We start from the raw sequence: 24,339 nt of genomic DNA on the forward strand, positions 1-24,339 counted from the left end.
ACACACAGCACGTGGTCAGTGCTCAATAAATATTAACTATAATTAATAATAATAGAAACGGAAACATTTAAGAATCTAGGGTTGTTAGAGTCACAGGAACGGTGAGCTGGTGAGCCCTATACCTCTTTGATTTTTTTTTTTTTTTTTTGCTGTCGCTGGCATGCCCTTTAAAGTTGAGTTGGGCCAGGCCCAGGCCTTCAAGGAAGCCTGGAGGCCCCAGGAAGAAATTTGGGCCCTTTGAGTCATCTTGTTTTATATACTGTGCATGTTATACAGCTCTTGCCAAGGAGATGGCAGGATTTTCTTTCAAATAAAGCTGAATTTTGCACAGTTCTCAGAAAGAGATTTTCCTCTGTTTGTGAATTGAGCTTCCTAAGGACTTCTTGCCAGAATGAAGAGAATGAAATGCTTGACTTCTCGATAATAGCCTCTGGTTTAATAATTAGACATTCCAGGAATAACTGCTTTGGCAGAAGTCAGCTACATTTTATTCTGACAGTGAAAGACTCTTCTATTTTTTTCTTCCTATTCCATTGTAATAATGGCAAAAGCTATTTGGAAGCCTGGAGTTTTTGTAACATATTTTGTTCTTTAAGGCCACATTATATTCTAAGATTTTCTCCAAAGGTCACAACTAGAAATATTTTATGGTGGAAAGACAACGGAAAAGGCCAACTTTCTATGTATCCCAGCAAGTTGAGAAGTTTTCAAAGTAAAGCTATATTATAACTCTTCTTCAGATTTTTATTCTCTCTTTGCAATAGGGAGCTGGCCCTGTGGAATTTAAAAAAGACTGGGAGGTCTTGGGGCAGAGGGACCAAGGCATGGATTCCAGCCCAGCCACTAACTTGCCCCTGGCATGTTATTGAAAACTTATAACCCTCAGTGTCCTCATCTGGAAAATGGTAGTCATAAATCCACATTGCAGGACAGTTTGAGGACAAAGAAGCTTATATAAAGCTCACAATGTGGCATATGGTAAGCACTCAATACAGTTCAATAAATACTATGTCCTTTCCCTCACCTCCTCTACTGGTTTATAGTTAGGCAATCATGGGCAAGTCTCCTAGGCCCTCTTGGTATCAGTTTACCCATCTGTAAAATTAAGGGGCTTGGCCAGCTCAACACACCGGGGGGCCTGAAAAGCCGATGATTCCGCGATTCTTTGTATTGTTATCATTCCCTGACAAGCTGCTCCAACACTGGATTGAATCAGCGCCAAGGTGAAAGATGGAATAAACCCAGGTAGCTGCTGGCCTATGTGTCACCATGACCCTTAAGCTCAGCCTGAGGAAAGTAAAAGAGCAGTGGGGCCTCAGGGTGGAAAACAGCCGGAACCCTTCAGGGGACTCAAAGAGTCCAGGGATGTTTATCCCAAATCCTGCTTGGATTTCTGAATGACCAACCAATTCCAGGGGCAAGTGGGGCATTTCTGACATGTTCAGACTATTATATTACTCAGCACTTTTTTGGTGGAAAACAGCAGAAACCCAATAAAGACCAGCTGAAATCTAGTAAAGACCAGCTAATGCACAAAAGAGATGTCCTAGTCCCATGAAAGCAGGATGTCAAAAAATAGATCCACACATGGCTGGATAAGGGGCTCACATGGTGTCCTCAGGCCTTTTCCTCCACATCTTTCAGCTCTTCTGCTCTGTTTTTTTGAATATTAGCCTTTTAGTTTTCCTCCTGCTTCTGATAGGGTTTCTCTACCTGAGAGCCAAGTTGGACCCTGGCAAGTTTAGGCTTACAATCCGATAGAAAGAGACCTGTTCTCCCCGCCATGTCCATATTTCACATCCTATGGAAGGACTCTGATTGGATTTTATTAGGATATGTGTTCATTCCTTGGGTGAGAACACAGTAGCATGTAAGTAGCATACCACAGTTCTCAGAATATATAGGCCTGGATGATGTGGCCACCAATAGGAATAGGAACCAGGTGGGCCTTGTGATTTATAGTCCAATGATATCTATGTGGAACAGAGGACTTGCAGTTTACCAATAAAAAAAGACGTGCCAGGCAAAAACAAACACAACCCAAAGATACCCATGAGGGCAGATACAGTGAGCAGAACTAAATCCCAGTATTGGTCTCAGCCTCTTGTCTGCCCAGAGATGCATTGACCCTTCTGAGATTACTGAGAAGCACAGCAATATACCCCTGGGCTGGCCTTCAAGGACTTGAACTTCTCCTTTTTTCATCAGCAGTTTCCTCTTTTTGATCTTGTTCTCACATCTTACACGTAATTATCCATCATATATTTTCCCAGTGCCAACTTCCTCACTCCCATTGCGCTCCCCCACCTGCCTGAAAAATCCCAACCCTGGGTCAACCAAAACATCCCATTTCTCTGTGCTTACACCTGTACTCCTGAGCACTCCAGGAGATAATCATGGGCCTGCACTGATAAAGGCCACTATCCATTCACGGCTCCCAACTTCAGGCAAGCCCTGTTCCTTGGCAGTAATTTCATCCATCCTCCACCAGTGGCCATTTCAAACATTCTCCACTTGCTGGTTATTTGCTGTTTCTACTGTGGATAGATTCTCCACCTATATCTTTTCTGGGCACTGATTGACCTCAACAGGCAAGATCATCGGGCTCCTTGCCCTCTGGCTTCCTGTTAGGTTTTGTCAAGGGAGGCACTAGCAGAAGAACCAGATGGAAAGAGGACAGAGAAGTTGGGTCCTCTATTTCCCTGTTTCCTCTCTGCCTCACCATAAGTCTGACTAATGTCTCTGCTGGGCAATTCCCCTTTCATGGCTCCAGCTCTCAAGGTTGCACTTCCCTTTTCTTGCCCGTTATTGCTAGCTCCTGGGTGCTTCGCCCCCCCCCCCCCAACCCAACCCACATCTAACTGACTTGCCCCATAACTGACCCTCTTTAGTGACAGTCCTGTTCATATTGGTGGCCACATTATCCAGGCCTATAATGATACTCTTTGAGCATGCCATTGGTTTCCTGCTGAAAAGTGATTGTGCACATTCACTCTCCTCAAACACATGGACTCTCCAATGATTCCTTCACCCCCAGAATGAAGTGATCCCTTCATTCCTACAACACAGAGAGAACAGAGGCCACTAGAAGAGAACCACTTCACCTCCTTCCATTAAGCCTAAAACCTTCCTGCATCTGCTTCTATCCTCCCCCCATTTCTCCTCTTATATTAACACGTTTTCCAGCCCCTGCCTGAGACCAGTTTGTCTACTTGCACTCTGGATTTTATGATCCCATCCACCTGGGGACCTTGTTGTGTCTGTTGTTGTCTCTCTCTATAGTCTTCAGACTGTCCCTCACACTGGATTCTCCCTTCCTTCCAGCAGTCAAAGTTGCCTAAGACTTTCCTATCTTTATTTTATTTTTTTAAAAATGTTTGTTTATTTTTGAGAGAAAGAGAGAGACAGAGTGTGAGCGGGGGAGGGACAGAGAGAGAGGGAGACACAGAATCTGAAGCAGGCTGCAGACTCTAGGCTCTGAGCTGTCAGCACAGAGCCCGATGTGGGGCTCGAACCCACAGACTACGAGATCATGACCTGAGCCAAAGTTGGACGCTTAACTGACTGAGCCACCCAGGTGTCCTGGGCTTTCCTATCTTTAAAACACCCCCCTCAACACCTCCTTCTCTTTAGCCACCATATTTCTCTCTTCCACATCACAGCAATCATGTGCAATCTCCGTATTCTCACCTCCCATTTGCTGAGGGTGGCCTCTCTAGCCCCTAATGGGAAGCTTATCTGTTTAAAGGATCATACCATCCTTTGCTGAATCTGGTTTATTATCTTTAGGAGGAATTTACTTGCCTCTCTTTTAAAAATTATGTTTAAAAAAGAAAATGGGTTATAAGTCTGAAATATTTGTTAAATGTTGTTAATGCCAGCATTTCATACTTACTTTTCAGTTATAACTCACGAAAGAATTCTTGGGAAAATGTAAATGTACCTCAGCACTGGGCATCAGGGCAAGGGGAGGCATGTATCAGTTTCTGTGAGGCAGGAAGCAAAAACTATGGCCACGAGAGGAGCTCAAAGCCAGGAGTGGGGTCTGAGGGTTTGAGGCAAAGTGCATTCACACATAGTTCTCACCTGTAGATGGCAGAGTCTGTGGTGCTTTAGGAAAGAGTCCTAAATTCGTCTTGAATTTAATCTTTATTCTCCTTCATCTCCACCTGGGAACATCTGTGTTAATTCTGCTGACCTCCAATAATCAGAAGGAAGTTTTATATACAAAGCATATTCTTCAACAGACATCCAACTCATGTTTAAAGAGCAGCTACTCAATAATGAAAGAACATGAATTTTAGAATCAGACAGGCTTGGGTGATCTTAGGAAAGTTATTGAACTCTCTAGGTCTCAGTTTCTTCTGTATTAGTCAAAATGCATTCTCCCTGTTCAACCTTTTCATATACACAATCTCCCAGTACATGCAGATTAGTGCTTCTCAAACTTCTATATGCATATGAATCACCTGGGGGATCTTGTTAAAATATACGTCCTGGTTCACTGGGTCTGGAGTAATTCTGCACTTCTAAAAAGTTCTCAAGTGCTACCCAAACTGCTGATCCTTGGACTGCACTTTGAGTAGCAAAAGCTTCTCCGAGCATTGATCATGTGAGTATGAAAAAACAAAATGAGTTACCGTCTCTTACAGCAACTGAAAGTTGCATAATGTCCCTTAGCCTTTTTCAAGATCTTTTATAGGGATGATGGGAGTGTTCTGAGTAGCTCTGGAGAGTCCACAGCCCTGCAAATGGCTGGAACTCCTGTCACTTCGATGTTGGTGTGGCCAGGTCTGCTTGCCCTACTGGTTCTGACTTCTGTATTCTCTCAGTTCATGTCCTGGCCAGCGATGGCATCTTAGCCCTTTTCAGGCACTTCAGATATTTATAGGGCAACCTCTTTTTTTCCAGTCTCCCCTCCATTAACTAGCCTGTGTGGCCTGGTTCCTAAATAAGGTCCGGACATTTTGGAATGAAATATTCCCTGCTGACATGCCTTAAACTTTGTGAGTATTGGGCCATAATAGTATAAATCAGCTTTTAGACTGAGAAAAAATTGGGCCCAAAAAAGTATTGGGCCAAGCTTTTCCATGTGTATTTATTACAGTCAAATAAAGCAAGTATACTTTGACACACTTGAAAAATACTCTAGGTGTTAAAATGTAAATAATATCACAATAAATGACCAGATGTCATCATAACAATGTCTATGGTTTTACTAGAGCACTTTCTATGTCCCAGGTGCTATACATTTAATATCTGTAATCTTCATAGAAACATCGACATCTGTATTTCCTTCTGGTGCCAATGGGGATACTGGGACTCAGAGAGGTTAGACAATGTCCCCGGGTCACATCGCTCCTATTCAAGAGAGCTTGGATCCACCACCTGTGTCTCATGTGAAATCCTGCTAAACCACTTCTGCTCTTCGTGCTATCTTTTCAGTAGACAGCCACTTCCTTAAATACGTGTTGTGTTTTACTTTTGCCATTTACTTTCTCATCAATAATATTTGTGGGTTTCATTAATGAGGCTCCCCTTAACTTGAAGCAATGTGATCATCACAATGGGAAATATCAATGAGGGACTTCCTCAAAATATTTGGTTGAATTTAAGCCATTTAAAAAATTTTTTAATGTTTATTATTTATTTTTGAGAGAGGGAGAGTGCAAGCAGGGGAGGGACAGAGAGAGGGACACGCAGAATCCAAAGCAGGCTCCAGGCTCTGAGCTGTCAGCACAAAGCTTAATGTTTGTTATTTATTTTTGAGAGAGAGAGTGCAAGCGGGGGATCTCACAAACCATGAGATCGTGACCTGAGACACTTAACCGACTGAGCCACCCAGGCTCCCCTGGTTGAGTTTAATCTTACACAAATGTAATCCTGAGGATCCAGAATGGGTAGGAAATGGAGTCACTGTTTATCCCAGATAGTGAGGCAGTGTCTGTCTATGAAGGTGTGAATGCATCAGAAATGTGGGCCGTTATTTGCATTTCCAATGTAGGGCTGACAGAATACTTGAGTTCATACCGAACCACACGCTAAGAGCCCTGGTATATTATTTCTGTTGCGAGTGACTGAACTGGGCTCAGGCCCCAGGATGGGAATTGAGGCAATGAGACCTTTATAGGAACTGGGCCAAAGTCAACACTGCAGCAATGCTCCAACAAGGGAGGAGTGACTTAAATATTGGGCTCCTCAAATAGTGTTCATGAGCTAGAAGACCCTTTAAGTCTGTGGAGTCATCTTTCAAGCTTTAAAGAAACAAGTCTGAGTAAATTACAGGATTACTGGGCAATAGTTGGGACAGGTTACTTTGGCCTGACGTTTCCTGTAAGATCACAGAATGTCATTGATTCTGGTTGCCTAACCATCATTAGAACTTGTCTACATGTTTTTTATTATTAAAATTTTTTTTTAATGTTTTATTTATTTTTGAGAGAGAGAGAGAGACAGAGCACAAGCAGGGGAGGTGCAGAGAGAAAGGGAGACACAGAATCCTAAGCAGGTTCCTGGCTTTGAGCTGTCAGCACAGAGCCTCACCCAGGGCTCGAACTCACGAACCGTGAGATCATGACCTGAGCTGAAGTCAGACACTTAACTGACTGAGTCACCCGTCACCCAGGTGCCCCAGACTTGTCTGCTTTTGAAAACAAGAAAATAATTACCTCCCATTTTGCATGCTCGTTACTTTTCCTTTTTGGAATTATGCTCAGTCCTTCTTTAAAGGGAAGGAGATGGAGAAAATGTAGATGATTTCTACCTCTCTGTCTCTAGATTCTATAAGAGGCTGCTGAAGGCTTATACAGAAGTTTTTTTTCTTCAAATTTCCTTGAAGCAGTGATTACAGAGATGGCATAGCCTTCAGCACACATTTCATTGACAGCTTCGATGTATTTTCTTTGTTTGCCAAACACTTTATTTTCAGAGAGGATTGCTCCTTGCTTTATAAGTAGCAATGTTCTAAAATCTATTAAGAGGAATTGTATTTTCTTTCAATGACGATGTTCTAAAAGAAATGTGTAGCATATTAGGGCTCAGTGAGTTAAGCACCCAACTCTTGATTTTGGATCAGGTCATGATCTCCTGGTTTGTGAGTTAGAACCCCACATCCGGCTCCATGCCGACAGTGCGAAGCCTGCTTGGGATTCACGCTCTCTCTCTGCCCCTCCCCCACTCATTCTCTCTTTCTCTCTCTCTCTCTCAAAATAAATACATAAACTTAAAAAAAGAGAAATGTGTAGCATATTAAAGCAGCAGAAATGCAGTAGGAATACAAAGTGACTCACTATACAGTGTTAAGTATTTAAAAGGTAATAAAGATGACCCATAGTAATTCATGGTTAGCAAATTAACGGGAAAGAAGAAACCAACCTTGCAACAGGCAGGTAAAGAATAAAACCCAAAGCTTTAGTGGAGCAGTGTGCGTTTATTAACATCATAAAGCAGGAGTGACAGGAACTGACCTCTTAAATTCAGTGCACAGAGTTTGTTCCTGGAATGAATCCACATTACTGGTGAAACACAGCATCCGGCTTTGATTCTTTCAAAGGAGCTGAAAGTAGAGCAAGTCACAGAACCTTTCTGGGCCGACTTCTCCTCATCTAAGAATGGAACCTGCAGTGAGAATACATGACAACCATTCAGATCTGTAACTACATGGCTATGGGTTGTTGTGATAGATGTTGTTATTCTGACCAGAAGTAGCAGCCCTCATTTGGAAAAGGCTCTGGCTCAAACTTCTCCTTGCTGAGAGTTGGAGGTTAGTACCCTTGTGCTCTGCCCGTCATAGCCTATAAATGCAGCCCTGCCGGTCTGCCGATGTGTTTCACTTATCCAGAAATGGCCTCATAGCTTCTACTGGGTTCTACCAAGTTCAGAAGACAGAGGGAACCTTGAAAGTAATAAAAGTATCAATCATCTTAGGATGAGAATGGAAAACAACTGAAAACACAGTGGGGCAGTGGGGGGGGGGGGTGGTGTGGGACAGTGCCTGGGTGGCTTAGTCTATTAAGCATTCGACTCTTGACTTTGGCTCAGGTCATGATCTCATGGTTCGTGAGTTTAAGCCTTGTGTTGGGCTCTACTCTGACAATGTGGAGCCTGCTTGGGATTCTCTCTCTCTCTCTCTCTCTCTCTCTCTCTCTCTCTCTCTCTTTCTCTCTCTCTCCCTCCCCTACTGCTCACACTCGTGTTCTCTCTCAAAATAAATAAATGAACGTTAAAAAATAATAAACATTTGAATTCATGGCAAGGATATAAGAACATCACTCATCCCTCAGTGTCTAGCTCATAAAAATCTTCATTTCCTTCGAGAGCAGAGCAGAAATGCTGCCAATTCCAGGTAGTCACTTTTGAATGGCAACTCAGTCAGTTTCAGATTGTCTCTTACCTCCCTTCTTGGGGTAATTCTAAGTTTCTAGGGACCTTACATATTTTCTTTTTTTTTTTTTTTAATTTTTTTTTTCAACATTTATTTATTTTTGGGACAGAGAGAGACAGAGCATGAACGGGGGAGGGGCAGAGAGAGAGGGAGACACAGAATCGGAAACAGGCTCCAGGCTCTGAGCCATCAGCCCAGAGCCCGACGCGGGGCTCGAACTCACGGAGCGCGAGATCGTGACCTGGCTGAAGGCGGACGCTCAACCGACTGCACCACCCAGGCGCCCCTAGGGACCTTACATATTTTCTTGACCGTGGGAGGTGTGTCTGGTGCCGGTGCAGTCCTCGTCCTGACATGCCTGCTCTTGAGGCTGCCAGTCCCCCAGGGGCGAGACACCTTCCCTCGCACCAGGGCCCACAGCAGGGTACTTTGCGGTTCCCTTGTCTTGAGCCCAGCTTTCCTGGATGCTGGCTTCTGTCTGCCATTTCTGCGTGCCTTATGTGGGAGGGACCACTGCTAGAGAAACCTTTAGGTTGCTGTTCTACATCACGCTCAGGGTATGTGTGGGATGCGTATACCTCCTGTTTGGAAGGACATTACCGTTTTTGCCTGTTGTTTCTATGTGACTATTATTAACAGCACTCTCTTCCCTCTCCAAAGTGGCCCAGTTTTACAACATATTGGGTTACCTTGGTGTGCAGGACTCAGGGAGCCCCCCCCTTCGGTCTACCTGGCCAAACACCTCCATCAGCCATTGCTTCCTTGTCACTCAGATACCTTCTTGCACACAGAGCAAGTAGGGCCAGTGGCACCTCAGGCCTAATCAAATCTACTCCAATACTCTCATTTGGCCTCTAGTTTCTTCTTGGCCCTGAGGGAAGGGAGAGGAAGAAAATAATAATCATGCAATCGAATGTCCTTCCCCTCTTGATGACTATGTTCTAAGCTTTCTCTCTTACTATTTACATAGGATTTTCTAGAAATAAAGCAAAACAAAACCTTTAAAGAAATTTTTTTAAGGGTTATTTATTTTTGAGAGAGAGAGAGAGAGAGAGACCAAGTGCAAGCAGGGGAGGGGCAGAGAGAGAGGGAGACCCAGAATCCGAAGCAGGCTCCAGGTTCTGAGCCGTCAGCACAGAGTCTGACTTGGGGTTGGAACTCAGGAGCCACGAGATCACGACCTGACCTGAAGTCGGACGCTCAACCGACTGAGCCACCCAGACGCTCCGAAACAAAACCTTTTTTAGGTTCCTGGCCCTGTCGTTGCCCTTCAAGAACCCATGGTGAAAGGAAAAGATCCAGTGGGTAAGATGTCGAAGGTGTGCCTGAAAGGTGGGACCTCAAAGAGGGGGGTGAAAGGGAGACGGATTAAGGGCAGGTGATAGGGGGCAAGACATACAGTAAAGGGAGCAGATGGTCAAGACAGTAGTAAAATTGTCGCAAAGCCATGAAGAACAGCATATCCTAATTAGCTCAGCCCATAGCCATGATAAGAGCAGGAGAGAAAATGCTCCCTGCAGGCTGTGGGGATCAGAGGAAGCTTTATGATAGCCTGGAATCTCAATGCGGAAATAGGGAAAGGGGTAGGCAGAGAGCTTTACTGATAGGGAGAAAGGGAAAGGAATGATAAAAATGTGGTGTGAAGCAGCAGGCACTTTAGGGGAACCAGGAGTGAGGCAATCTAGTTGGAATACACTTTGTGCAGAGAAGCAGCTACACATGAAATTGAAAAAGCAGACTGGACAGAGATAGTGACTGGCCTTTAAAATCAATTTGATGAGTTTCAGCAGTATTTTATGGTGTAAGGAAAACACTGAAGGGTTTTGAGCACGAGAGAGATATAATTAGAGCAGGTTTCTCTTGCCCCTCTCTCCATCTGTCTGTTTTCCTGTTTTAGAGAAACTTACCTGTCAGTTATGCGTGTAGACTGGCTAAAACTTTGGAATGATGAGAGAAACAAAGACCAGATAAGTATTTTAAATCAGCTATTATAACTATGCTCAATGAGGTAAAGGACAATAAGCTTTCAGGGAATGAAAAACTAAGAAATCTCATCAGAGTAATATAGAAAATAACCAAATGAAAATTCCAGAACTGAATAATATATTATCTGGAATTAAAGGGTTACAGGATGCACTTAGAATAGAAATGAAAAAGTGAGCTTGAAGAATAATCGATAAAACTGTACAATCCAGAGAAGAGAGAAACAAAAAAGAAAAGAATGAACGGAGCCTCAGGGACACAAGGAACAATTTCAAAAGACCTAATATATGTGTCATTGCTGTCCCTGAGAAGAGGAGAGAGACTGTAAAAATAATGGCCAAAACATTCTTAAATTTAGTAAAAGACAAATTTATAGATTCAAGAAGCTAAGCAAACTGAAGCAGAACAAGTACAAAACTGGAGCACATGATAGTCAAACTAATCAGAACCAAAGATAAAGAGAAAATATTTAAAACAGCGTAGGAGATTGCAGATAAGGGAAAAATGACTTGACCATTGATTTCTCATCAGAAAATGCGGAGGCCGGAAAACAATGAAAAAACATCTTCAAAGTGATGGAAGATAAAGAACTCAGAGTGAATACCTTTCAAGAAAGAAGCTGAAATAACGTATTTTCAGATAAAAGAGAATTTCTTGTTAGCAGGCCTAAAAGAACTGTTCAGGGAAGTTCTGACTGTAGGAAATGAAAGTGAGTGGAAACGTGGATCTTTGGGAAGACACCAAGAGCATTAAAAATGGTGAATATGTGAGTGAATAGAAAAACTATGCCCACATGCACACAGCAAACTCAATCCACCTGCCTCTGCCCTGTCTCAGCAAGTGGCTCAGGCCAAAAACCTTCCCATCATTCTTTTATACCTGCTTTCCTGCACCAATGCACCAGGAAATTCTATGCTTGTCACCTTCAAAATAGGTACACACCATGTTTGGTATAGATATTACTTAAATAAATAAATTTTAAAAATAAAAAATGAAGATACATTTTAAATATAATTTTACTTCTTATGGCAAGCAATAATTTTTCAAAATTTGGAATATCTAATTTTGATCAGTTATGTCTAATAATTGTCACGATAATTCAATTCCTAGGACATTTTATAATACATGTAATCTTTTTTTTTTATATGAAATTTATTGTCAAATTGGTGTCCATACAACACCCAGTGCTCATCCCAACAGGTGCCCTCCTCAATACCCATCACCCACCCTCCCCTCCCTCCCACCCCCCCATTAACCGTCAGTTTATTCTCAATTTTTAAGAGTCTCTTATGGTTTGGCTCCCTCCCTCTCTAACCTTTTTTTTTTTTCTCCTTCCCCTCCCCCATGGTCTTCTGTTAAGTTTCTCAGGATCCACATAGGAGTGAAAATATATGGTATCTGTCTTTCTCTGTATGACTTATTTCACTTAGCATAACACTCTCCAATTCCATCCACGTTGCTACAAAAGGCCATATTTCATTCTTTCTCACTGTCACGTAGTATTCCATTGTGTATATAAACCACAATTTCTTTATCCATTCATCAGTTGATGGACATTTAGGCTCTTTCCATAATTTGGCTATTGTTGAAAGTGCTGCTATAAACATTGGGGTGCAAGTGCCCCTATGCATCAGCACTTCTGTATCTCTTGGGTAAATTCCTAGCAGTGCTATTGCTGGGTCATAGGGTAGACCATTTTCAATTTTTTGAGGAACCTCCACACTGTTTTCCAAAATGGCTGCACCAGTTTGCATTCCCACCAACAGTGCAACAGGGTTCCCATTTCTCCCCATCCTCTCCAGCATCTATAGTCTCCTGATTTGTTCATTTTAGCCACTCTGACTGGCGTATAACACATATAGTCTTATGGATATAGAAAATAAAAATTTGGGGGCACCTGGGTGGCTCAGTCAGTTAAGTGTCCAACTTCAGCTCAGGTCATGATCTCATGTTTCATGGGTTTGAGCCCCGCATGGGGCTCTGTGCTGACAGCTCAGAGCCTGGAGCCTCCTTTGGATTCTGTGTCTCCCTCACACTCTCTGCACCCACTCACTTTCTGTCTCCCAAAAATGATAAATGTTAAAAAAAAAAAGAAAATAAAATTTTTAACAGTTTTATTTATATTTGTTTTCCTTGCAGAATTATTTGATAGTATCATTTGTAAAATATTTTCAAGCATGCTAATATTTTACATCAGAATAAAATTCTGGGTGAGAAATGGACTAGAAAAACAAGTTCAGGGAGAAAAAGGAAGAATGTAAAATTTCCAACTGCTAAAGAAGAGAGTGTTCATGAATTTTTTAAATGTTTGGTGATAGATATCAAGTAGCCATGGGATTTAAATTCCACTGGATACATTTGAGATAGTGGCATAACAACTTTATTTTTAAAACAGCAATACTTATATGCTGGACATGGCATCTTTGCCACTTTTTAACTTTATGATGACAAATATATTTAAAAATGTTTAAGTTGATAGTTTTTCAAATTTTTAAAAGGGAAACATAAGCAGAAAGTTTGAATTCGAGTGTTTTAATAGTATCTAACTTGGAGAATAAGTCATTAATATTTATTAAATGTTTATATATGCTAGATACTGTTCTAAGTTTCACACATATTTTGTGAAATGTTTATCATAAGGGTATGAGTAATACCCTGGTTACTATTGCTGCACAATAAACCTTAAAACTTAATGGGGTAATAAAGCAATCACTTATCTTACAATTTTGGAGGTTAGGGTTTGGGGATGGACTTGGGTGGGCCGTTCTCACTCGGGGTGTCTCATGCAGTTGCAGTCTGGTGTTGGCTGGGACTGCTGTCATCTGAAGGACCAGCTGTGCCTGGACACCCAAGCTGGCTGGCTCAGAGCGTTGGTGGTTGATGTTGGCTATCGTCTGGGAGCTCAGCGGGTGCTACTGATCAGAGCACCTTCATGTGACTGTCCGCCATGGCAATCTCAAGGTAGTCAGTTTCCTTACATGGCAGCTGGTTTCCCCAGGATGATCGTTCCAACAATGATGGGTGAAAGCCATCTGGCCTTTCTGACATAACATCACTTCTGGTATATTTTACTGATCAAAGCAATCAGAAGTCCACCCAGAGTCAGGGGAAGGAAAATACATCCCACCTGTCAATGGAAGGAGAGTCAAAGAATTTGAGGGTCATGTGTTTTTCTGTTTTTCTTGTTAATTTTAAATACTGCTGTTTCTGTAGTTACATTTATTTTTGTTTCTAATTTTTAATATGCCTTCCCCCCTCAATTAAGACCTTTTTTCTTCATTCTGCTTGAGGTTTGTCTCCTTTTTGTCTTTTCATTTTATTTTGTTATTTTTTTTTTCCTTTTGTGCCCCTGGAGTTCCATCATCTTCCTTTCCTGACTGCCTGTAGACAACCAGCTATAGCCTGTGCCCAGGCTATGCCTGATTTTCCCCTCCTGACTCAGTCCTACTCATTTTTTTTCTCCTTTCCTTCCTTCCTTCCCTCAAAAACTTATATATATATATATCTATATATCTATATATATATCTATATATATATCTCAAAGTTTATATTATATATAATATAATATATTATTCTTCTATATATATTAATCAAGTTTATATATATAAACTTCTCTCTCTATATATATATATAACATATATATAATTTCAGTATGTATGTATTACCTGAGAAAAGCCTTTTTGGAGAAGGACTGGGGAAATCTCTATGGTATACACTTGCTATTATATTTCAGTGTCCTTCCTTAAGTTACATGGCTTCTCTCTCTTTTTTTTTTAATTAGCATGTGAATCTTCCTTAGCTCAATACTGTAAGGTTCAGCCTCGTTCATTCTCCTTCAATACTGCATAGTGCTTAGATTACTGTTGGGGACCTCCTAGGTAGAACTTCAAAAATTATAATGAATAAATAAAAGACTGAATCCAAGATTTATACAGATACAGATACACACACACACATTGGCTAAAAATATATATAGATTACATTAAAAAAATTTTTATTTCTCTCACCCCACCACCCTGAGCATTGATCTAATCTCTGTATCTATGAGCTTTCTTTTTCTTTCCTTTTTTTTTTTTTTTTTTGGTTCCACATATAAGAGAGATAATATGGTATTTGTCTCTCTCTGTCTGATTTATTTCACTTAGCATAATCCTCTGGGGTCCATCCATGTTGTCACAAATTGCAAGCTTTCTTTTTTATGGCTGAATAATATTCCATTGTATATGTGTCTCTGTGTGTGTACGATCACAATTTCTTTATGCTTTTATCCATTGGTGGACATTTAGTTTATTTCCTAAAAAAATGTTAAACTAGAACTACCATATGACCTAGCAATCCCACTTCTAGTTATTAATTCAAAGAAAACAAAAACATTAACTTGAAAAGATATCTGTACCCCATTGTTCACTGCAGTATAATTTACAATAGCCAAGATAACGGAAACAACCTGTGTCCATCGATGGATGAATGGATAAAGAAATTGTGGTACGTTTAGACAATGGAATATTATTCATCCATAAAAAAGAATGAGGGTTATGTTTTAAAACTGCCACAGGTAGATAATTATTCCTGTCTTTATAGATGAGCAAAGGAAAACATAGTGGGGTTAAGTAACTTGCCTGAGTTCATAGAGCAGGTAAGTGATGGAGTTAGGTTTCAGACCCAAGCAGTCTGACTTTACAGCAGAGCTCCTTAACACAATAGCACTGCCTCCTAAGAAAGGCAAGCCAAGGGACCTGGGAAGCACCTTTGGCTGAATGAACATAGTTCCTTCTCCCCAGCTCCACTACAGAGTCCCCAATTGACACATGACCAACAATATCAAAGTAGGGAGACTGTCCTCAGAGTCCACACTTTGAGAAGTCTATTGGATACCATTGTTGTCAGAGCTCCTTGATGGCTCAAGGGTTGGAGGGCAGGGTGAGGAATTGGAGAGGTTGCAGCTGTTGGTGCTAAACATTCGTAAGCCTCCTCAGTGCTGGGTAGGATAGACCCCAGCACTTGGTAGCAGCTGCCTCCTTGCTCTTTGGTCAATGTTTCAGGTGTTACATTGCTTTATGGTCATAGTTCTAATCCTAGTTTACTCTAGATATTAATATTAAACATCTGTTGCCTAAATACGGGAGAGTCCACATGATATGATTTGCTGTCCTCTCATTCTCAGCTATGATTAATTAGCAACCATGGGCATCTTCAAAGACATCTCTATGATTTCCACAGGAGTCAACTTTTTTTTTTTTTTAATTTTTTTTTCAACGTTTTTTATTTATTTTTGGGACAGAGAGAGACAGAGCATGAACGGGGGAGGGGCAGAGAGAGAGGGAGACACAGAATCGGAAACAGGCTCCAGGCTCCGAGCCATCAGCCCAGAGCCTGATGCGGGGCTCGAACTCACGGACCGCGAGATCGTGACCTGGCTGAAGTCGGACGCTTAACCGACTGCGCCACCCAGGCGCCCCCACAGGAGTCAACTTTTTAAGAAGAACCTTGTCTTTCCTCTTTTCTCCCCTGTCATTCGCAGAGGCTATAAAACCTCACATTCCCACTCTAATTTAAAAAATTTTTTTTTCATGTTTCTTTATTTTTGAGGGGGGCGGGTAGAGAGAGGGGGACAGAATCTGAAGCAGGCTTCAGGCTCTGAGCTGTCAGCACAGAGCCCGACGCAGGGCTTGAACTCACGAACCGTGAAATCGTGACCTGAACAGAAGTCGGGTGCTTATCCGACTGAGCCACCCAGGTGCCCCTGATTTTTATTGGATAGACAAATTCACAAACTGTCCCAAGTTCTTTAGATGTAGCCGACACTGAGTAGTTGATATAGGAAGGACTGAGGTTGACTGGGGGGATGCCTGGGCTTAGTGGCTCATCAAACAACTTTGTGGTAGACACATAGGTGGGCACTAATGTCATCATCCTTTGAGCTAGGACTGATTGGTGGGCATGTGTGGGTCAGTCCCATGGGTCTTGAGTACAAGGGCCATTAACCGAACTTTCTTTCCATCTTCAGGGCTGGTTTTCATGGGCTCTGAGCACATACACCCCCACGTCTATATGTGCACACACTGGCTCTTTCCACTTCCTTTCAGCCTCCTAGTTTGGTTACGGCAGCTTCAGCCTCAGTCTATTTAGTTGTAACGTGATTCTCAGGCCTTCCATCCCTCAAAAGTATGGAAAGGGTCAGTTACTGAAGCCCTGATGGTGGCCCTACCTTTCTTCATTAGGAATGAAAGAATGTTTGACATATATTATGTGGTTCACTGACGTTCAAAAAGCCTTCCTCTCCCAAAGGATCATGAGATAAGTTAAAAATACTATTTTAAGGCTTACATGAGAGGCATGATCCTCCCCTTGCATTGATATTGTGAAACTTATTCGAGGAAATTCACACCAAAACGTTTAAAACTCTAAAGGGACTCTAATTAAGAATGGCTAATGAACCTCTAGATGGCTGTTTTTAAATATAACTCTGACATGATGACCAAATATAATTTACCAGCCTTAATGATCTCAGGTTCCGTATTTTTAAAATGAGTCAAGTCCAAACTTTGAAGAAGAAACAGCACCGTAACAGCTTCAGCATTACAAAGTTGCTAGGGGTTGTTTTTTTTTTTTTATATATCCACGTTCCAAGGTAGCACAGGTAGTGGCCGCCCTAGCCCTTCCTCAGGAAAGTTAGAGATAGCCTTTCATCCTCCAGCCACAGACCTGGCTCAATTACAGCGTTGCTGCAGGATAAGGTTAAGGGGATGGGGGAGGACAGGGAGGACGAGGGAGACAGAAACAGAAAAATCAATTCAAATTACTTTGACGACAGTGACTCAGAGTCGTCTCTGATAGACACGAAAGCTCCAGGATGCTGGCGGCCCGGACTGGGGCAGCCGGGAGTCAGATCTCAGAAGAGAATCCCAAATTCAGGAGACAAGCTGGGCTTTCCACGGGGGGCAAAGACAAATCTCCCAAGAAAGCCTCAGAGAATGGGAAAGACCGCAGCCTCAGCCCCACAGGGCAAACCCAGCTCAGGGCTCGCCAGCTGGCTCTGGTGCGCGAAGTGGAGATGAACTGGTACCTAAAACTCTACGACCTGTCCAGCGAGCACACCGCCGCCCACACCGCCGGCATGTCCCACAGGTAAGCCTCCGCCCCTCTCGGCGCGCGCTTCGGGAGACTCCACTCTTCAGAGTGGATGCCGGATTTCTTTTCTGCTGCTGGAGATCTTAATGGCTCTAATTGTTTCATGGATGATTGACACTCCCAAATGCGTAACCACAGAGCAGGAACTTGGCGAAAATGGCAAATAATGCTCCCTGGATTGTTACTCAGAAGACACCCTGTGTAAGGAGGCAAAAGACCCTCAAGGGCTGGCAGGAGCAGAGGGTATGGCATTCAGATCTCTTTTAAGTGAAAATCAGAGGAGCTCAAAGATTGCAGGAAAATGCCCCTTTCCACCATAGCAACAAAAAAGACTTTGCAGTCGTTTTGCACTTCCTTTACCTTGAGATTGGGGATGAAGGAGGGAAATGTGTTTTGCTTGTTTGCAAAGTGTACAGTTGAATAGTGTGACTTTGTTGAATGACAACTTAGTCTGGCAATCGGAGTGCAGAGTAGAACACCGAATATGACCCAATCCGCAATCTGCAATCTGCAATATGACCCAATCTGACTCCAATATGGGGGTCTGAGACCCTCCTCTGAGTAAGGAAGACAGCATCAGGACAAAGGGCACATTTCAAAAAAGCGGGGAATCTCTCTAGATTTAATTTCTGTTCTTTTCTCAGCCTCAGCTTCAAATACCGCAGAACAGAAATAATTTCACAAATCTTAATGTTATAAGGCAAAATGCACTGAGTAAAAGTGGTCTGAGTCCTGAAATTTAAGAGTGCTTATTCCCAATTGCTACAAAAAACATCTCTTAGGAAAAGGATAATTTTGCAAAGAAAGTTATTGTGAAAATACAGCCTGAAATAACTATTTTCATTAGATGGTAATAAAAATTAATTAGAAACGAAACGGTCAAAGTATAGAAAACTTCTTTTGTAGAGACTGTGTAGTAGTATGGACATTCTGGAATGTACTTACTAAAGCATCCCAGTGTGCTCTGCACTGTCCCTATTTTTATGTTTCTAATTCCAAAAGGACACTGTAGAAAAGTTTATCTGGCCATGAAATCAATTGATTTAGCAATTGATGCCTGTAGACCAAACACTTGTTGGAGTACAAACTTCTAAATGCTCGAATTTCCCTTTTTCCATTCCCCTTTCATGGCAGGAATAAAACAGATATTTCCAAATCTAAGCCACTATTTAAAAATCAACATTTAAGAAATAGAACAAGATAAGGTTTCTAGAAATGTTCTGTGAAATACATTTACTATTTATGGCCAGAGTGATTTGTCTGAAGCTCTTGTAAGCTGTCGTGCTTTCATTTGGTGTACAAGGAGGAAGGACCAAAGAGAATGGCCTCAAGTCAGAGAAAGCTTGAATGACCTGTCAGTGTTGGACTTCACATCTATAAATCTTAAAGCTATCATTAATGAGCTTCTGGAAAGAGAGTTAAGTGGCAAAGCCCTGGTAATGATTTCCTTCCGTAACGCATTCTTTTACTTACTGTAGACCAGAAGCTTAAAGGAGTAAAGGAGTAAAGACTCCTTAAAGCAGTCTTACACAGGAATTTTATGATTCGGTTTTATGTTCTGTTTTATGATCATAAAACTCCTCCTCTGTTATCTGATGGTGGAATAACATTTTTCAGGTCAGAGGGGAATATTCATTAAGGTAACCAGATTTAGCCAGCAACTTTTGGGAAGAAACAAATATCTACTCTTTTTTTGCTTTACTCAAACAATACTAACTTGTCCTTTAGTCAGAAGACATGACCCAGAATTAATGGTTTCCATGGTAATCTGTGGGGTAGGGTTATTAATCGTTGATTTGCAGTAACTTTGGGTGTCCTTTGTTTAGTGAGATGTTCAAGAACAGTGAAAATCATTTCTATCTTACACCATCAAAAACAGCAAAAAAAAGTCTCCTCCCCCCTTATTTTTGCAACATGATTTCCTAGGAGGAAACTAGTGTGTGCAGTTGGAACTAAGTCCATTTATAAATTAGATTTATCTCAGAGCTCTGTACATGCATATCTCAGAAAAAGAGTTCTCATTGTCAGCTCTTTTCCTTTTTATACCACAGTGTTGGGACTACCTACCTCAGTTGAGTCCTTGAGATCATTAGGATAATGACCATGACTAATGGTATAATCCCCTTCAATAGTAATGTAAGTAGCAGAATGTGCACTCCCCCAAGCCACCTGTTTTTCCTTAATTTATAGATGAAAAGCATAGCCCAAGAGTGATAATTCCATTAGAGACCTGTATGTAGAATATAAATATGATTAAAATAAGAACAAATGTATTCATCTGTGAAACCTGACTTATAGGACAGAATATGAAATGCATTGAAGAGTCCTTGAAGATATACACATTTGCTATGGGCAAGGATTTTATGGGTTGTTGGTTAATGGCCATCAATAGGAAAATGCTAGAGGGCTCTAACTCTAATTTCCTTTCTGAGAGGATGGAGTGACAATATTTTACAGCAAGTTAATTCTAGTTCATGAGGGATTTGAGAATTGTCTTATCCTCAGATTCAATAATAACCTATATTTGAAAAAAGAGTATTATTAAATGATTAAATGAAAGCATTAGAAATTGAGAGGGGCCCAGCCGTCCTGGTATATTTAAGAAATAAAATTGCAGGAAGCAGGGCAGAGAAAGCACATTAGTTTTGTGGGAAATGGTTCTGACCCCCTTTCCGGGGAGAGATCTGTATCTACATAGGATTACATATGAAACAATCTAATATAATTGCTTCATACTGATTGGCCACTTTACAGAGTTGACTGATCACCCTGTGATCCTGGTGTATTTTATACGATGGTCTCATTTCTCTGCGTAGTGAGAAAGAGTGGTGCAGGGGCCAGCGTCCTGAGGTTGGAGGCAAAAAGTTGGCTTTAAGTTCTTGTGTAACTATAGATATGATTTTTAAAGAATTTATTTATTGTTTTTAATAGCATTTTTTTTTCAGATTACAAAAGTAGCATCTAAACAAGGTAGAAAAATTTGAAAGCAAACACATATAAAGAAGAAAGGCAATACTGTTAATAATTGGTGTGCTTTCCCCCAGCCTTCTGAATTGGAATCATTCTATACGTTCTGTTTTCTACCTTTTTTTTTCACTTAATATTATGCCAGTCCATTTTATTATCTTAAAGACAGCTTAAAAATTTCTTTCTAAGGACTATATCTTATTATATTATTGCTTAGCTATTCTTATTTTGTTTAGTGTTTATCATTATCATAAATAATATTATAATAATGTCTTTATATCAGATTTGAAAAATATATCTCTGGTTATTTTCTTAGGCTCTACTTCTAGAAGAATAATTAATGGGTGAATATTATACATACTACATTACATACACATATATACAAACACATACATATTTATTCTTAATGTACATCATAAATTGCTTTTTGAAAATATTTTCTCAATGTGCTCTGCTACCAGCAATATTTGGGGATACCTATTTCATTGCTTTCTCTATATGCATAGTGTTTATATGGAATCCATAGCATTGAGGGTTTTTTTCAACGTTTATTTATTTTTGGGACAGAGAGAGACAGAGCATGAACGGGGGAGGGGCAGAGAGAGAGGGAGACACAGAATCGGAAACAGGCTCCAGGCTCCGAGCCATCAGCCCAGAGCCTGACGCGGGGCTCGAACCCACGGACCGCGAGATCGTGACCTGGCTGAAGTCGGACGCTTAACCGACTGTGCCACCCAGGCACCCTGTGGGTTTTTTTAATTAAGCTTTTAAGATCCCAATGTAATTAACATACAGTGCTGTATTAGTTTCATATGTACAATATGGTGCTTCAACAATTCTATACGTTACTCGGTGCTCATCACAAGGGCACTCTTTAATCCCTGTCCTATAGCATTGATTTTTATAGTTAAACAAGTTGTTAGGTAAGTTAATTAACTTTTTTGAGTCTCAATTTCTTTGACTGCAAAAGAGGACTAATAGCATTTAAGGGACCGTTAGTAAAAATTAAATGAGATAATGTACAAATGATTTGAAAAGAGTAATATATTTTGTTTCCGAATTCTCTAAAAGGTTGTGATGTGACCCCATATTGTTCATGGTGTGTCGAAAGCTTATGAAGGTAATTACGGATGGGGTGACTCTTAACATACCTGGCAAAAATGTGCACCTCACCTGGCACCTGACAGCTGAGAGGATCCTGTTGTGCTCAATTAATATTTATGGGATACCACTGTGTTCTTAATAGAGGCTTTCTGGGGATTCATACAGTCACCATCCTCCTGGGGAAAAATGACTTGGGGATAGAATACAAAGAGCTTTTAAGTACTTTTTAATACAGTATTAACATTCCAAACCATAGCTGAGTGAACCTATTAAATTGAAATGACTGGGGACATTCAGTGGGGCAAGTCAACACACAAATGAACATTTAGCTGTAGCATTTCAACAGTGATTTCTACCATCTTAATGAATGTTTCTTCTTAACCAGAGAGTTACACTGGGCCACATTTCTAGTATTTCCTCTTTCTGCTGTCAAAACTCCTTGACTTCCTAGAAATCATTTACTTCTGCCTGCTTCCAGAGGATCAGATGTAGTTCTGCGTGAGGACAAGTAGTTCTCCAACGTCGGTTTTGGTGGATTCATTTCCTGCCAAAAGGGCAGCAGATGATCCATGAGCTTAGTAACCTCTGGGTTGAGTTTATGCAGGGAGATCTGGAGTTGAGAATCCAGCCTGAGATCAGTGAATGAACATTTAACAACCACTGATTGAGCCTCCTCTTTGTACAAGACCCTGTAGCTGACACAAAGATGAATTAGGTAAGAATCCTGTCCTCAAGATTCTTGAGGGATCATAAAGTTCATAAAGCTCAGAAGGAGTGAGTGCTTTCAGCTGGAGTGCTTGGATCTCGACTTGGAAAGTGAGCAGGACTTGAGCAAGAGGAGGTCGGGGCTGGAGAAGGCAATATGTGTAGAGGGAAGAGTGTGAGCAAGGTCACAGAAGTATGAAAGTGTGAAATGGAAATGGAGAGCTGCTTTTTTTGTTCGGAAAGTTTCTTGCAGGCTGGAGCCAGGAGTGTGGCCAGGAGAATGAAGGAGAGGAGATCATTTTCAGAGACTTGGGAGTCAAGCAGAGACTAGACAGGGAGGGGAGGCAGTGTGTGTAGACTCTTCTCAAGAAGAGGCGATAGAGAAGAAGAGAGTGGATGATATCTGAAGTCTCAATCAGGGTTCAGGGAGAAGTTTGTAGGAGAAAGCTGGTCTGTAGATGTTTTTTGGCAGAAAGGAAGAGTCCAGTGGAGAGATAAAGTATGTAATGCAAGTAATGAAGCCATGACCCCAAAGAGGAATAAGACAGGTCAAGGCCAATAAATGCAGGTGTTAGCTTTGGCAAAGGGAAGTGTTGGTGGAGCCTGGTGGTGAAGAACATACCTCTGGAGTCCCGTGGTCTACAGGCTGCGTTCCAGTAGTGTCACCTACTGACCAGCGGCTCTGGGCAGGCCCCTTGCCTGACACAGTTGGTTTGGAGGTTAAGGCCATAGTCCAGGAGCCAGGCTGCTGGGTTCAAGCCCTGGCTCTGCCACTGACCAGCTGTGTGACCTAGTTTCTTCAGCTGTTAAAGGTGGATAATGAGAATACCAATTCTGTACAGTTATTATGCAGATAAAATGACTTTTAAATAAGGAAAGCACATGGACTCTGGTGCATAGTAAGTGCATTGTTATATGAAAGTCCTTAACAGAGTTCCTGACACACGCTCCATGCCTTGTTTTTATCATCAGACTATTACTGGGTCTATTATTAGAGATGCCTCCCCTTTCTGGAGGGTACTAACTCTACTCTCATTCTGCAAACGGGTGTAAGAATACCTAGCTGAGAAGACTGTTGTGCAAATTCCATGAAATTATAAAAAACATCTGGTGAAGACTGGACACTCAATCAGTTTTGGTCCCCTGCCCCCTACTCCTCCTCTAATGACCTAGGGCATAGTGGACAGCATCAGTAAAATGATATCAGGGACAGAATATAGAGAGATAGAAATGTGCTACAATGGAATAACTAAAAAAAAATTTTTTTTTAGCGTTTATTCACTTTTTGAGAGACAGAGACAGAGTGTGAGCAGGGCAGGAGCGGAGAGAGAGGGAGACAGAGTCCGAAGCAGGCTCCAGGCTCTGAGCTGTCAGCACAGAGCCCGATGCAGGGCCTCAATTCATGAACCGTGAGATCATGACCTGAGCTGAAGTCAGACGCTTAACCAACTGAGCCACCCAGGCGCCCCTAAATTTTTAAGCCAATATTATTTTTGTTAGAAAATACCATTGATTAGATTCTTTGGTTATTAAAGAAAAAGCTCTTTTCTAAAAGGTGATACATGTTTCTTATAGCAAGCATGCAATGTTTATATGAGAAGTCTCCTAGAGGTGCGTTTCTAGACATGTTAGAACATGAAGATGTTTTTGTGTAGCTTAATTAGACCATGAGCTAGAAAGATTGCTTCCTAGTTCTTTGTTCTGGTGTTTTGTATGTTAGTGCAAATCTTAGACTATTGAATGCCTGGGTGAGTGGGAGGGTGCACCTCAGTAAGACAGGCATTTGATTAATTAGAGAAAGTTCCCAAGATCCCAGCAGCAGCCCTTGGGGAAGGGTGGGATTGCTATGGTTTCTAAAGGTGACGATGATATCCTTTGACGTAGGGCCATGAGGCTGTCAGTGCTCTGTGCCGCTGTACCCCCAGGGTGGTGAGTTGCAAGTAGGCATCCCTGGGCAGGCGCACCAACCTCCACAGTAGTAGCCAAATACATAGGTGCTGGCTTCCTTCTGCATCCCTGTGACTGCCTTTTGGGTTACTTGGGAAAGTCAAGGCAGTTTCTCAATT

General features: G+C 41.6%; 1 protein-coding gene across 2 annotated transcripts in view; it reads left to right on the top strand.

The window, feature by feature from the left end:
* The first annotated feature begins 16,920 nt into the window (after nt 1–16,920).
* Nucleotides 16,921–24,339, top strand: part of KCNAB1 (potassium voltage-gated channel subfamily A regulatory beta subunit 1) — a 415,847-nt gene continuing 408,428 nt past the window's right edge. The window contains exon 1 of one of the 2 annotated variants that reach the window (XM_025912884.2): nt 16,921–17,494. In XM_025912884.2, coding sequence (XP_025768669.2) covers nt 17,220–17,494 — 275 coding nt within the window. In that variant the 5' untranslated portion in view covers nt 16,921–17,219. The remainder of the gene's footprint in view (nt 17,495–24,339) is intronic. The other variant, XM_025912881.2, reaches the window with a different exon arrangement.

The sequence above is a fragment of the Puma concolor genome, chromosome C2 (genome assembly GCF_028749965.1).
Source record: "Puma concolor isolate L17-30 chromosome C2, mPumCon1.1.hap2, whole genome shotgun sequence".
Lineage (NCBI taxonomy): Eukaryota > Metazoa > Chordata > Mammalia > Carnivora > Felidae > Puma > Puma concolor.